The sequence below is a fragment of the Leptidea sinapis genome, chromosome 44 (assembly GCF_905404315.1).
Source record: "Leptidea sinapis chromosome 44, ilLepSina1.1, whole genome shotgun sequence".
Lineage (NCBI taxonomy): Eukaryota > Metazoa > Arthropoda > Insecta > Lepidoptera > Pieridae > Leptidea > Leptidea sinapis.
The window spans coordinates 3,578,921-3,595,440 of NC_066308.1; the positions used below are offsets into that span (position 1 = coordinate 3,578,921).

The 16,520-nt window shown below is 33.1% G+C and overlaps 1 protein-coding gene across 4 annotated transcripts in view; it reads right to left on the reverse strand.

Annotated features, from left to right (window-relative positions):
* Positions 1–2,463: 2,463 nt before the first annotated feature.
* The window catches only part of LOC126977273 (octopamine receptor beta-2R), a 272,543-nt gene continuing 258,486 nt past the window's right edge, over positions 2,464–16,520 (reverse strand). For all 4 annotated transcript variants that reach the window (XM_050826027.1, XM_050826030.1, XM_050826029.1 and 1 more), the window contains 3 exons: positions 16,284–16,457; positions 12,645–12,903; positions 2,464–11,308 (listed from right to left, as the gene is read on the reverse strand). In XM_050826027.1, the coding sequence (XP_050681984.1) occupies positions 10,577–11,308; positions 12,645–12,903; positions 16,284–16,457 (1,165 nt within the window). In that variant the 3' untranslated portion in view covers positions 2,464–10,576. The remainder of the gene's footprint in view (positions 11,309–12,644; positions 12,904–16,283; positions 16,458–16,520) is intronic.

A 16,520-nucleotide genomic window follows, 5' to 3' on the forward strand; every position in this document is an offset into this window, starting at 1 on the left:
ATTAACATCTGAGGCCTATTATAGCGTGAAAGATTATTTAAATGATAAAGATAGTTGGAATTAATGTTCTAAATTTTGTTAATGAATATTATTATACTCATTTGAATGCTATTGTAACTTTTGTACTTCATCCTGACTTGCACTAAATAACTTATAAAGTTTTACAGTTAATATAGATTTTTTGACTTTGATTTTGACTATAGCGCCTTAAGTCATAGATAGTTTATTTAGCCACTACACAAGTAAGCGGTAAAGAGTTCGTTACATGACTGGTTGCTCCTACAACAGATAATATTATCATCGCTATAACCGATTTGTATGAAATTTTGTGTGTATATCGGGTAGGTCGTAGAATCAGCCAAAATCTATTTTTCATACCCCTAAATGATAAATGTCTATGTCAAATACAGTGTCTGGTCCATTGCCACTTCTGCCACTGCCCTTCAGCCAAATGCGCTCATGGATACGCTCTCTCACCAACGACCTACACAACACCCGATGGATGAATGTCTCAAGCTGTAGACAGTCGAAGGTGGCGATACCTGCACTATCGCCCAAACTGACACGTAGACTTATGAGCCTCAACAGACATGACATCCGTATAATGGTGGGCACCCTAACGGGTCACACATCACTAAACAAACACCTTTTCACAATCGGCGTAACGGACAGCCCTAAGTGCAGAGGTTGTCTGACCGAAGACGAAACGGTCGCTCACGTAATCCTGGAATGTGCGGGGGTGGCCAACCAACGGGCAAAAACCTTAACCAATACAAGGTCGCTCCAAGAAGTCTGTGAACACCCCAGGAATGTTCTGAACTTCTGGAAGGAGCTGGGCTGGTTGGAGTAACCAGCCATTACTGCACGCAAAATGGACCCATGCTAGTGGTTTAATTGCGGAAACAGGAGCCCTATACCATACCATACCATACCCCTAAATGATATGCGCGACCCACCCCTAAATATACATTTATTTTATTTTTTTGACAAAAAAAAAATATTTTTGGCATTGAAAAATACATATAACTTCTCGTCCTTCTACGATCTACAACTTGTATCGTGATTTTTATATTATATATTTGGTAGGTCTGAGAATCGATCGTCATCAATTCTTTATGCACCAAAAATTTTAATTATTGAATTTGTTTTTTAATACTGTATAATATATACAGGTAGTATAATTATATAATGAAAAGCTGTACCAATTCATTAGGTCGCTAAAAAGTCGATCAATAAATGCATACATAAAATGAAGCCTCTTTACAGACACATTTTACCACTTTAGAAGTGTCTCTCGCGCAAACTTATTAGTTTAGAAAAAAATGATAGTAGAAACCTCAATATAATTTTTCAGACCCATCGATAGATGCAAACGTATCGGTTTGATTTGAATTTTTGAGTTTCAGTTGTAAGTATGAGGAAACCCCAAAATTTATTGTTTTTATTTCTATTTTTGTATGAAAATCCTAATGCGGTTAACAGAATACATCTACTTACCAAGTTTCAACAGTATAGTTCTTATGGTTTTGGTATAAAGTGGCTGTGACATACACGGACAGACAGACAGACATGACGAATCTATAAGAGTTCCGTTTTTTGCCATTTGGATACGGGACCCTAAAAACGTTTATGTGGTAAAGGCAACTAGGAACTTTTTCAATACTCAAGTTGGATTAATGAGATAGACAATTCATAGAAGACCCTATATATCCCTATTACATACCATCACGCGCTATTTACCGCGTGCAACGCAGAGCAGCTCGAATTGTCGGGGACCCAGTGCTCTCTGAACGGCTAGATAGTGGCGTTGTTTAGAGACGTCGCTTCATTGGGTGTCTTCTACCGTATTTATTAAGTTTTCAATCGGTTTTCAAGGAACTTTCTTCCACGTACTACAAAACTGTGGAATGTGCTTCCTTGTGCGGTGTTTCCGGCACGATACGGTATTGGTACCTTCCACGCTTCTCTGGTGTTGCAAGAGATCGTGGGCGGCGGTGATCACTAAACATCAGATCCATACGATTGGTTGTCCTCCTTTTCCATTAAAAAAACATATAAAACATCGGGATTCAAAAGAATTGTTAAAAAACGTTTGTGTGGTAAAGGTTAGTATAACATAAATGTCTTTCTTAATGATACCACAGATTGGGAATGGAGTGACCGCCCTCAATAACTTTAATTGTACAATATTACTTTGTAAACATATTTATTAGATGAAAAAAAAGGCCCGCTGAGTTTGTTGCGCCCATTCTTCTCAGGTCTGAGGCATTCATTTCGAAATGGGTGGTAGTTTTTTGACTTTCAGTAAGTGATGTCACATCCTATTTTGAATTTGAATTTGAATTCCACGGCGACTACCAGGTCACAGATCTCCACTGAGCACTGTTACAAATGTGGTAGAAGCCAGACTGTTCATAGACCACTGGATCCCTACACACTATATTATAAAATAAAACAACACAATAATATGTACAAAACATTTGTTTAATCTGCAAAAAGCATTTCAATACCCACACAAATATAATTTAATTCATTAATATTAATACATTTTTGCGCTGAGTACAGTCAAATGGAGCGAACAGAAAGTCTACAAAAAGAAAAATGTAAATATTTTCAAATTTTATATGTGTATTAATCCTAGAAGTGAGGGTACTTTAAAAACATAACATATTGTTTAGTTTTACAAGAGCGACATCTCAAGTCAATTTCCTAATATGCAAATATTGGGGTTGAGCAGGTTATCAACTGTAAAGTAGATCCTGTAGATGAAGCCACAACCTGAGAGTTGAATAACGCAAACAGAATTTTATAACGTGGCGGTACTCGAACGGTTAGCTCAGTTGGTTAGAGCACCGGCACGGAACGCCGGAGATCGTGGGTTCGAATCCTGCATCGTTCATAAATTTTGTTTTTCAAATTTTATTTGTGTATTTATCCTAGAAGGGGTTATCACTTTAAAAACATAACATATTGTTTAAATGTAAATATATACATATAAAATTACTTCTTTATTTATTTTTTCTTCTATCTTCATTATCTTTATCAAAAATTAATTTATAAAAATAATGCATCCGAATATTGTATGGGTTTTCAACTCATGCCTTGTTTTAAAAAAAATTAAGGGGTACATGATTTTGTAAATTTCAATTTACAAGCCACCAAAGTGAATGAGTACTATCGAATTATTATTTTAATTTTACAATAACTCAATTATTTTTTTTTATTTTTTCGTAAAGTGATAAGCCTCACTTCTGGGATTAATTACACAAATAAATTCGAAAATAAAATTTATGAACGATGCGGAACTCGAACCCGCTCTTCCAACTGAGCCAACCGTTCGAGTGACGTATCGTTGATAAATCTTGTATGAACTCGCAAACTGTTTAGATTTGCAAGAGCGACATCTCAAGTCAATTTCCTAATATGCAATATAAGGGCTTAGCAGGTTATCAACTGTAGTAAAGTAGATTCTGTAGATGAAGCCATAACCTGAACAAGACATACAAGAATTATGAACGATATGTCACTCAAACGGTTGGCTTAGTTGGAAAACGCTCGCACGGAACGCGAGAGGTCGCGGGTTCGAGTCCCGCATTGTTCATAAAATTTTGTTTCCCAAAAAAATTTGAGTAACCCATTTAATATAACTGCATCGAATAATGACTTTTATTAGCTAAGTGCAACTAATATACGATCTATATAATACTAATTTCCTTGTGCAAAGGGCAGAAAAGGCAAGAAGCTTTAACAAATTATATCAAGGCAATAAATTTCATTCCAATTTTTCTCATTTAAAACGCAATATGTAAAAAAATAATGAACATTATATTTAAATTTTCCCCAGTATATCCAAAAATAAGTTATGTAGTCAAGTCTGTTCAGACGTGACTACATAACTTATTTTATTTGACCTCATTCCAGAACATTACTTACATTTCCTTGCGTATCGATAATACTAAATAATAGATTTTTGTGTATTAATAATGCAATCTATTAAGATCTATTTTTATATAGATAAAATGTGGTCATCACATATTAGTATAACTCTTACAATAAAGATTGGTCTCCGCTGCACCCCAACTATATACCTATCGCAGGCGTAGTCGTAAAATAATACGCCCAAGTAGTCGTACTCGAGCCAATCCCGAACAATGTAGGACGTTGACGTGCCACAATATGTTCTGTTAAACTTTGCTAATAATTGAAACTAAAATGCCGGGTTGTGTAGTAAAACTTTGTAAAAATAGTACTACAAAAAATACGAAAGACGCTGGGATCGCATATCAACAGTAATTATTTTGTATTTTATAAGCTTCAGAGTAAAATAACACGAAGCGTATCTGAAAATTTGAAAGATACACACTACAATATAATGTTGCTGTAATAAGAAAGCTATTGTTCTTAGATAGTAAGGTATCTAATTGGAGCGCAGTGGAGACCAATCCTTAATCTAAGGTATGTCTCCAACTGTTTATTATAAACTTCATTTCTATTAGCCCCAAATGACTGTTTCATTGCGTTATGACTATGACCAGCTGCGCTAAATTGTTAGCAATTAATATCCGCGTAAAATACAAATTGTCTACACCTATTTTTTGACTGATAAGTTTCTTATAGTTTTTGTATTTGAAACAAAATATCACAACATTAACTATTCATTAGTCTATTGAACAGTAATTGAACCATAAACTTAGTATACTAGAGTAATCGACAAACCATGTGTGAAAGTGAAATAACTATCCTTACAAAAAAATCTAAGTGTTAGAAAGAGAAGGAATAGATAAAGTCCATGAAACCGTTATGAAACAATTTAGTGTCCATTAGTCTCATGTCAAACTGGATCGCGTTTTAATTTAAGTGTGTTTATCGTTATTGTACTGTCTTTTAACGGATATTAATTAATATAATATAATAGTGTCGAGTTCTGTTTTAGATTGTGTTGTTACATAAAGCAACTGTGCAACTAAAGAAACATTTTACAGGAAATTACTGATTCTTCAATTAAACTACTTTTCTGATGTTTTTTTCGTAGAACATTTACACTAAAATACTAAATATTAAATTTTATACCATAAGCACTCTAATTTCTTAAGATTATAATCATTTAAGAAAATATGTGTCAGATAATAAAATATTCTCTACGTGAATATGACTTCGTTCCTCAATATTTGTCAGAAGCAAAATACTACACACTTCACTAACTTACTAACACATCTGTAAAACTATCACATATGAACATTATAATTTAGTTCCGCCGTAATAAGGAGATTGTCTCTCTATTACGCTAGTATACTAACCTTATGATTTGAACGGTACTTGACTCTGAAACTTTTACACTTGAGATTTATTAAAACAATAAAACAAAAGTAAAAATTGAATGTGATTTAATGCTATTTGAAAAAAAGTAGCTATGTATGTATTAGCCAGTCTTCACGCGTCTATAGCACTTGCAATAATATCGTCAGCTCGTAAGTAATTCTAACAACAAATCCCATGTATGATTTTTTAAATGTATCTAACAGTAGCTATAGAATACGTTAGCTGCATATAACTTACTGTTCTTAGATCAATACTTGAACTGATCATTGTTAATCTAATTCAGCAAAACACGAGACATAATAAATATTAATTTAAATAACTACAGCTTTACATAGAAGGATCACGCGACGCGTGGAAACTACAATTAATAAAACTCTGAATAAAATAACATTAAAACATTAGTCAAAGTAAAAACAAAATTATATTTATGAAGTATCACAGACAAGGTAGATAAAGGAGATATTTACAAAACTTAAATTGAATTTGAGGTCAATAGATTGAGAGACAGTGATAATTAAGATAAGTTATTTTGTTAGGTCTGCAAATCTGCGTTAACTATTGAGAATGACTTATACAGTAATCATCCCTATAACGCGGCACCCTTATACTGACTTTTCATATTACGCGATCTTCAATACCTTATAATACGTCTATTACACATAACGCGGCGATTTCCCACATACATATTTCTGTAGTGTGAAATTTATAATGATTTGTACAGTTCATTACAAGCTTCGCATACTTTTGCACGTATGCCAATTGTGTTGACCCAAAATTAAATTATTTTATTAAATTAATGTACTAAAAACCTTAATAAAATAGTAAAACAAGGCAAACAATTGGGAATACTTATTAAAAATTGTGGTTAATTATTATTATTATTATTACGAATTACGAGGTCGAAAAAACGCATTAATCCCTATAACGATTTCGTAGAACCACTTTACCGCGCTATGGGCATCACCTGTGTCTGTATTTAGATTTTTGCCTTATTATTCCGACATGTTTTGCAATAAACCAATAAATTGGAAGATATTACGGTTAAACCAATTGAGCTGTTAAATGTTTCACTAAATTCTTTTATACTTCATTTATATTAGGGTTTCCACTGGTGCGTAATAAGCTATTTCAATCCACAATAACAGCAACCTTTTATCTCTTATTTACTATCTCTCACTCTATACCACCATTAAATCTCTCACAAATTACGTATATATTTTAAAATACAAAACGCAAAAAGCTTTCCCAAATCTACACGATTCTACTTACACTGATTACACTAAAGTTACATATTGCTGTGATTTTTAATTACTACTATATTATATGATATTAAAAAACAGATTATTCTAAAGTCCAATACATATTTCTAACTATTCACATTTATGATTGATGCTACATAGTTATAAAAACGGATGAAACATTACAGAAATTGCCAAAGACGACAATATTGCCCTATTATGGCCATAATTTTTTTAAATTACTTAAACGGTTATTTACAGAATGTTAGCAACGATTTGGCTTTGATAATGCTTCGGTTGTATTTGTACATATTTGGTATATGCTCATTTATGTCCTAAGATACACTGGTATTACATGCAATATATTTTACACTTTGATTGGAACACTTATTTAACTTAGAAAATAAAAGAACTGATTAAAATTGGCTTATGTATAATGATATCTACCAAATTTTGTCTCAGTCCTTTTCCGACATTCCTAGCTCTCAAAGAACTATTTTTATGCTGCACTTTATAGGAGCAATTCAGTGAAAATTAAATTTTTTAAACTAACTCTTGCAAAATTTACTACACGGTACTTTGGTATCATATATAATAGCATCTAATATGTGCCTTACGCCACCGAGGGGCACGGAAGCTCCTAAAATCTTTAATTGCAGGGCGTTCCTCCACAATTCAGTTTTTAAAACCTTCCATGTACAAAGAAACGACGATACCACACCGGTCCTTCAAAAAAAAAAGAAATGCAGCTCCTTAAAGGACCGAGAACCGTAATCGAATCATTTGACCCTTACTCTTGTTTTCTTCCATAAAAAAATGTTATTTTTCAACTAGTGTAGTTTCTACATTAAAAAGTGTTCTACAAAAATGATTTAAAATGGATGTTATGATAACGAACGTAATTATTGGACGGACTCAAATTAAAATTATATGATTTTCCTTTGATATTATATTATGTAGCCAATGGCTTAAATTTGAATGTAAATAAAACTGAACAACTACAATGGAATATTATGTTATAATTAATTGTTTATTCAAACAGAAATTAGAATATAATTTTAAACAAAGATTTATATTTATCTCTATTGAAAGAGTGGGTGTAGTTTATGTTGAAGCAAATACTGTTTTTTTTTTTTCATGTACAACATACATACATACATTTATTGCATAAATACATTTTTAAGCACGTTTTCAGAAAGCAGAGGTTTCAACTGGAAATCTATCAAAATTTATAACTACATGAATGTAATGTATAATTTTACTCAATTGTTGTCAATCGGATTTCATTATATATTCATATTTGCTTCACATTTATTAGGTATATTCAAAAACGTAAATAAATTAATTAGTATTTGTATTAATTCAACTACTGCAATGATAAAGACCTCTTTTATGTATTGTCTATTTTCCTGCATGAGCATAATATTATTGATAATAGACATCTGCTATAAACAAAATGTCTACTATCTTACTACGGTCCTTATTTCACTTAGACCAAATAAAAATATAAAGTGGATTAGACTTCGTATTTAGTTCAAGTTAAATTTTTGCGTAATTGGATTATTGCCTGAAGTATTATGAGTAAGTTTTCTTTTGTTTCTGCAAGGTATGATTTCAGTAATATAAATTTTGACACATTTTAGTTGTAAGTAACCTTCAGTTTAAGATTTTAGTTGTAATATTAAGGTCACAACCATATAATTACTCATTATTGCTAAAATATCTACACTTTAAAGACGAAATGACGTCATCAATGTTATATAGACACAATTAGCTAAATACCGATTTTGGAGTTAATTTAATTAGCTACTAATTTCACATTCCTAATAATAATTTGAGCCTTATTAATAAAGGAAGACACATTGAAATTACGAGAGATAACATGTGTAGCTGTTATTAAATCACGGTTTTCAATGGCATAAAAACATACTTCACAATAACAACGCAGGTTCCCCATTAAACAGTTAAGTTCTTTTACCAATTCCCAGATAGCGAGGGTATTTTAAATCATAAATCCCAATAAAATTATTTATACAATTAAATTATATTACTGTCAAACATTACATTGTAGTACATTTCAAGACATCTTTAATAGTCTTTTTATAAATAATCAAATATCGGCATAATAGTTCAACATTGTATTCACTAATATTTTGGAGTTTCCTGTAAATTTGCCAATGTTTATATTTCCACTGTCAAGCAAGTGACGATAAGATATTATATCCAATGCATTTGTGAAAATGTTATTGCAAGAAAACTTAAAACAAAGTAAAAAAAAGGTTTGTGTGGTTTTATGAAATAACGGTAAAAGTGAAACTATTTTTCACATTATAGACATTTAACTAAAATTTTTTGGAATAATATATACATTAAACACTGACAAAAACAAACAAAATAGCGTGGAGCACTGGTACAAATGAGTAATAGTCTATACACTACACGGTCAGCTGCTGCGAACTATAGACGCCGCCCGACCGTCACGCGACATGCAACACACAGACGAAAAAGTCCGAGACGATGTAATAAAAGTTTCACTTTAAAAACAATATAATTCAATCGCCCAATATTTAAATAGAACGTGAATTAATAACAGTAACAGACATGTATCAGATATTAATATGAAGATTTGAAGCGAAGTAAATAGACACTGACAAAATATAATTTGAACAAGAATCTAGCTTTGACAAAGAGCGTCTTATTTATCGATAGCGAAGTCTCAATTTACAAGAACCATTTCGGATAATAAGTAATCAGTAATCTTGGCAAAGATTTCAATAAATTTTTGGAATGTGTAAAAGCGTTATCTTCAAAAGATATGTAATTCTGCATGAAAAAGTCTGGATGAAATAAGGCGCAAATTTTTAATAATACTTTAAAATAAATAAATTTCTTTAGTACGATTATTATTAATAACAATTAAAATTACAAACTCATTAAAACTTGTGTTTAAAAAAGGGTTTAGTCATTCGTCAACAACTGACAATCGTTTGTCGACTAACAATCAAAGAAACTATTATTCGTAAGTATTTGAATCTTCTACAACGATTAAAATTATTTAAAATATTAAAGAAAGTAACTTCACTATCGATATGCAAAAGAGATTAATTAATGTTAGTAGTTTTAGAACTATTCATATTAATTGATTCAAAACACGACATCAATACATCAAAATCTAATGGATCTGATATAGATAATAGCACAACAATTAATTTATAAACTCTTTCTATTGAAGCGTTATTTGTCCCCATATTTATCGTATCTCCCTATTTCTAAACTATAATTATTATATAACCTATAGATGAATTTAATTTTACCTACCTATTTGACCGTTAAATTTATGTACAAATATTGCTCTCAGCATTTAAGTCGAGCAACTTGTTTTACAGTCTACTAACAAAAACATCTCATCGGGCAAGTTTATAAATAAAATTTCTCAATTTTCTTCGAGAATCTTTCAAATATTTCCTATTATAAAGCTTCAGTTTTTTATTTTACATTGTTCACTTTATTATTTACTGCTGTACAACTTAAGTCCATAGCTCTTTAATCATAATACCTCTTAAATACTGGTTGAAAAAACACTTTAAAACTGTTAATCTAATTTCATAACTACTTATTGCTTAATATATTTTATATTAATTGTTCTATTCGTCAAATACTGTATTAAGGAAAAGTTAAACTTCCAATATTTCTAAGTCCAAATTAGTAAAAGTACTTTGAAATATAGAATTTAGAGAATTAGAAATATTTGAACTGCTAACGACATTTTCTGGACTAAAACTATCTTTGATATCAATTATTACAAAACACTCATTCGTATTACTATTTTGTCTATAGTATCACTAACACAATGTTTAGCCTTATCAACTACACGAAATAAATTACTTTCAAACCAAGGAACTTGCTTTTTATAAAAATAATTTACTACAATGTCACTATTTGGATCACTGTCTTAATTTTATTTCGTTGAAACACTAGGCCCGTCAAACGGTTGTCACAAAGTCAAAATTTGGTGACACTCAAAGAGATGCTAGATCTGATTGCCTTCGTGAAGGTAATGGTACCCTCAACTGTGCTGATCCACGCCTATCCAATCGTTCCATCGCATCAGAGTCTAAGGAATTCCGCCTGCAGAAGCTACAGAACGCACATGCTAGCGTGTTCTTGAAAGCATTCCTAAAGTCTCTGTTGAAATATGCGTAGATGATTGGATTCAATGCAGAATTAAAATAGCCAGTCCAAAACATAATCACTGTTAAAACTTCAGGATAGGCACAAGTATCGCATAAAGACGTTGATAGGTAGAATAGAAAAAAAGGTAACCAGCAGAGTATGAACGCTCCCATAATAATACCTAATGTTCTAGCTGCTTTATGTTCCCTTTTCATTTTCAGTATATTTTTGTCTTTAGTTGGCGTTGTTGCATTTATATGTAATGCCCCATTTTTATCTTCAGCTTCTCTTGAATGTCTGTGCATAAGCATTGCGTTACCAGCGCGAGCGTGCAAAGCTTTTTCTTGCCTGTTTGCTTCTTTGAATATGGCCAGATAAGTAAATATCATAATTGTACATGGTATCCAGAAAGATATTGAACTGGATATAACTGCGTATGGTTTGTTGACTATGAATTGGCATTGGTTTTCTTCCCTTGTTCTTATGTATTCACTAGTTGTGTACCATCCCATGAAAATTGGTGCGTATGATATAGTTATAGGGCTGAGCCATGTAGCTGCGAGCATCACAAACGCCATCTGAAAAATTGGATAAATTATTTCATGTTTTTCATAAGAATCTTTATATATATATCGGCGAACCTGTTCATCGTTTGCATAAATGTTTACATGTTGAGTCACTGGTTGTGGCTACAATATCTGTTGGTAGCATTGCAAATTTTCCACTGAGTTTTTTTTATTAGTGACCGTTTATAAATTATACCATTTATGTTGTGGGTGGGAATGATTAAAAATTAATTCAAGCTCAAATTCCAATGAACTTAATACCTGTATTGTTTATTCAGAAAGTTTTAAAATTTCGTATCTACATAAACTCGCGGGTGAAAGATTTGCCAACATAGCAACTTCAAAATTTCCATATTCAAATTATAAAGCTCTTCAAATATCGTAATAATCTTTCTGAATTAATAACTGACTATTAAAATTTTGTAATCTGAAACAAAACCCTCGTTTCAGATAATCTTGTTGATGCTTCGGCTTAAGTATGTCAATTATCATCACTTAAAAGCTTTTCCCTGTGAAGCCTGCTAACCGAGTTAAGTGAGCTTTGATTTTATTTCTTAAGTGCTTCAAGTGAGATCAAAAGACAAAACTTCTCTACGCTTTATTTCGAGACATCATTAATGTTTACCAAAATACAACAACTTCTAAGGAGTCTAGAAAATGGTTTTGACTTATAACGCTACACTGTTGCGTCTGGGAATGCTTACATTAATTTCAATAAATTAATTTTTTAAAGAACGTACGTATTTTTAATAAGCGTATCCTTTTAATGGTCTTACTATATTTCCTTGATAAATATTAAAATGTATGTTTCAAATCTTTATGTTGGGGATATTTGGCAACAAGCAATTGAGGTTACTAGTGTGATACCAGTGGGAGGCTCTTTTGCACAGGATTGCCGGCTAGATTATACCCATAACCACAATGGCGCCTATTTATGCCGTGGAGCAGTAATGTGTAAACATTACTGTGTTTCGGACTGAAGGGCGCCGTAGCTAGTGAAATTACTGGGCAAATGAGACTTGACATCTTATGTCTCAAGGTGACGAGCGCAATTGTAGTGCCGCTCAGAATTTTTGGGTTTTTCAAGAATCTTGTGCGGCACTACATTGTAATGGGCAGTGCGTATCAATTACCATCAGCTGAACGTCTCTTATTTTCATCAAAAACAAATAAAAAAAGGTTGTCACCAAATATCACCTATATTTTAAATATAATTATGAATTTCTATATAAATATATATATTATCCGTCGTCAATCGGGTTAAAAAAGAAGAAAATTAATTAAGGAAATTCTATTTTATACTAAGAATTAGATATCTGAATAAATAAACTTATATTTTAAAACAGACCTTCTTCGTCATCTTTATCGGGTACTTCAAAGGCTTGACAATAGCGTAATACCGATCCACAGAAATGCAGCAAAGATGAAGTATGGATGTGGATGTGAAGTAGACGTCAGAGGAGTTCCAGAGATCGCAGATGACGCTGCCGAAGATCCACTCGTTGTAGAACTGGACGCTGAAGTTGAACGGCATTACGACCATTGCGACGAGGATGTCGGCAAACGCGAGGGACACGACGAAGTAGTTTGTGATGACACGGAGTTTTCTAAAACAGAACATAAAGGATAACATTAAAGTGATTCGCAGGAGGACAATGTGTGAACTTGGAAAGACACTCCCACGTTACTTTCTTATTTTGAACACAAGTCAAATTTAGAACACATTTCTTTCAAATCCAAATATTTTTATGCAAAATAGGATTCGAAATCGCTTATTGAACGTCAAAAATACCACCCATTCAAAATAGACTGCCTCGGACCTGAGAAGATCGAGTGCAAGAAACTAAGCGGGTTTTTTTTAATAAAAATATGGATTACAATGTAATATCATACAATAAACATTTATAATTAAAGTGCGTGAGGGTGCCCGCGTCATTCCCAGTCTATACATTCCTATTCCAGTGCGGAACCTGCTAAAAACTAGTGGTAGGATTTATCTCATTATTCCCTATTAATTCCCATTATTTAGTATTATTTTTGGCTTTTTAGTATTGAAAGAGACTTTATATATAACTATCATCATAATTAGCCAGAAGATGTCCACTGCTGGACAGGGGCCTCCCCTAAAGATCTCCACGACGATTGGTCCTGCGCTGCTCTCAACCAATGTATTCCGGCGATCTTGGCCAGGGAGGCCCCCCACGAGATGGACCGACGATCATCTCTACAAACACTTCGTCTTTTAGGTACGTGGTCGCTATTCGAGGACTATCTGTCCGTCGAATTATAAACTATAAAAGTAATGAATTAGAGAGTGACAAATTCAGAACGCGCATCGTAATTCTGTAAATTTGTTATTTGATATAATTCGTGAATCTGTAAATATTGAGTACATTAAAAGAGTGGGGCTGTGTTGCTTGCGTCTTCATCTTAAGGCGCGGTCGTACCTCTATATCCACAAAAATTGGTTTCTTAGAGAGTCGGTTACAACATATCTCAATGAAAATATTCCGACGCAAAAAATACATTACAAAAAGAAGGACTTAAAGAAAAATTTAAGCCGGATAGAATATTTATTTATTATTTTAAAATATCCAATAAAAAATTTGGAAGTTGCTTCCCAAAAACTCTACAGGATCTACTGTACAGTTTATTACTTGCTCAACCCCAATAATTGCATATTAGGAAGTTGACTTGAGATGTCGCTGTTTTAAATCTAAACCATTTGTTATTTTTGAAGTAGATGATGATGATGTAGATGGAGCTACAACCTGAGAGTGGAACAAGGCATACCAAGACTTATGAACGATAAGTCACACGAACGGTTGGCTCAGTGGAAGGAACGCTCGTACAGAACCGGAAAGGTCGCGGGTTCGAGTCCCGCATCATTCATTAATTTGGTTACAAATATAATTCAATTAATCCCAGAATTGAGGGATCCAAATTTAAAATTTACATTTACAATACAAATACAATTTGTGAATTTCTGCTTTGAACAAAATTTCACCTATATTGTGATGCAGGCCATGTTATTTTTTTTCTTGAAGTCTCTTAACGTTTAACCCACGTAGGCGTTAGGCCTTTTTATTCTGAAATAACATTGTGGGCGTATGAATAAATATTCATCTTCTTTATATTTTACTGACCTTTCTAGAAATAGAAATTTAAAACAACATTTATAAAAAGCAATATCATCTTGAATATTTTTTATTAGCGTCATATTCTTTACTCATTTCTTTAGTACTCATTTCAATAATTCTGTAGTACTAATGTTATTATATTGAAGAATATATTTTAAATCATTTCATGTACTTAATTTTTATTGTTACGAAGGTCATTTCAAATTTTCGCAAAAGACACAAAATTTTATATATTCTATATACCAGTGTAAAAGAATCTCGACCTAATGTCTCGCTTGTTAAGGTCGAGTTTGGCATAACTTGCTGTTACTTAAACATCCTGTTTAGTTGTTTATCTTGTTAATTGTGGGTGGATAGAATTAGTTAAAGATCACTTATTTGTCTGGACTGCATAAGAACTAGCGGACGTCCTAAGGATCAATAATGGAATGATAAAGATTTAATTATTTTTTTTTATTTCAAAATCTATTTATTTAATAATTAAATATTTTAAAGGAAAAATTAAAGTACTTCATAACTATAAAATAATATACAGCCTGAGAGTTGAACAAGACATACCAAGATTTACGGTCGATACGTCACTCGGACGGTTAGCTCAGTTGGTAAGTACGCTCGGTAGGAGCCCGAGAGGTGCGGGTTTGAGACCATCGAGAACATAGTACATATTACATTTATATATATAATAAATGCATTTTTAAATTTTATTATGAATGATATTTATTACCTCAATTAACTGCCTAATTTATACTATTATTTTGATTAGAGTTTGTTGCATACGTAACGTGTTTTTATCCGCACAGAATGAAACGTGAAGTTTTGTAAATATCGTTTCTTAATAAAAAGGCATAAAAAGGCATTTATTTTCTCGAAATTGATTCCTTTCAAATTATTTTTGATGTCATTTCTAATAACTACTAGATACTACTACCGCTTCGGAAACAAATGAGAGAGAAGAAGCGGCGCAAGTAACTCTCCCAGCATTCTTTTTTTGCGCTCTTTTCAATAAAAATATACAATATTGTACAGTAATTTCTATCACTATAAAATAATCACATACTAGTCCCAGGCTGTCCGATCATATCTTAGAAAATGTAAACAAAGAGCATACGTCAAAAATGCATGGACGGGACGGGAAGTTGACACGCGGTGGTGGTGGTGGCGAAGGTGAAATACCGTCACGACGATATTTAGCACGTTCCGCCCCGCGCGGGCCCCGTCCCGTCCTTGACTCCGCTGCGTATGCTGCTATATGCTCCGGAGTGTAGGATTTACAGAAGGTCTCCTTTACCTCTTTACAGTCATAGCTTCTTCCAAGCCAATTAAAGCCAATTCTTCAAATGAAAATTCCATGATCATCAGTCCTTATTTACAACACTAGCACGTTAGTTCCGAGTAATTTTCACGGTGCGTGTGTATTAGTTACCAGTGGGAGGCTCGTTTGCACAGGATGCCAGCTAGATTATGGGTACCACAACTGAAGAAGTGACCACCGTGAAGCAATCAATGTGTAAACATTTCTGTGTTTCAGCAAATGAGACTTAACATCTTGTGTCTCAAGATGACGAGCGCAATTGTAGTGCCGTTGAGAATTTTTGAGTTTTTCAAGAATCCTGAGCGCCACTTCATTGTAATGGGCAGGGCGTATCAATTACCACCAGCAAAACTTTCTGCTCGTCTCGCCCCTTATTTTCATAAAAAAAAATAAGCAATCATTCCCTCTTCATGCCGTCAACGTTTAAATACCCGTTGCGTATGCAGCGACCCTAACTCGTGGTTTTGTAACAATTCCATTTCATAGTTTTCAAGACACTACGAATATTCAAAGATTTCTAACTTCGCGATGATACCTGTGCCTCATCACGCTGACTATCACCAGTAGATTCCCAAGCACCGCCATGATGACGATCATCAGAAGAACAGCGGTGCGCAGCTTGAAGATCACCGAACCGGTCCACTCATCATCATCACCGCTGCTCGCGTTGCCCACCACACTCGTTGAATTTACTTGATCCATATGTAACCTGCCAGTGAAAACTTCGAATTAATTTTTTGAAGTTATACTACTTTAGGCGCGTTATGAAAAT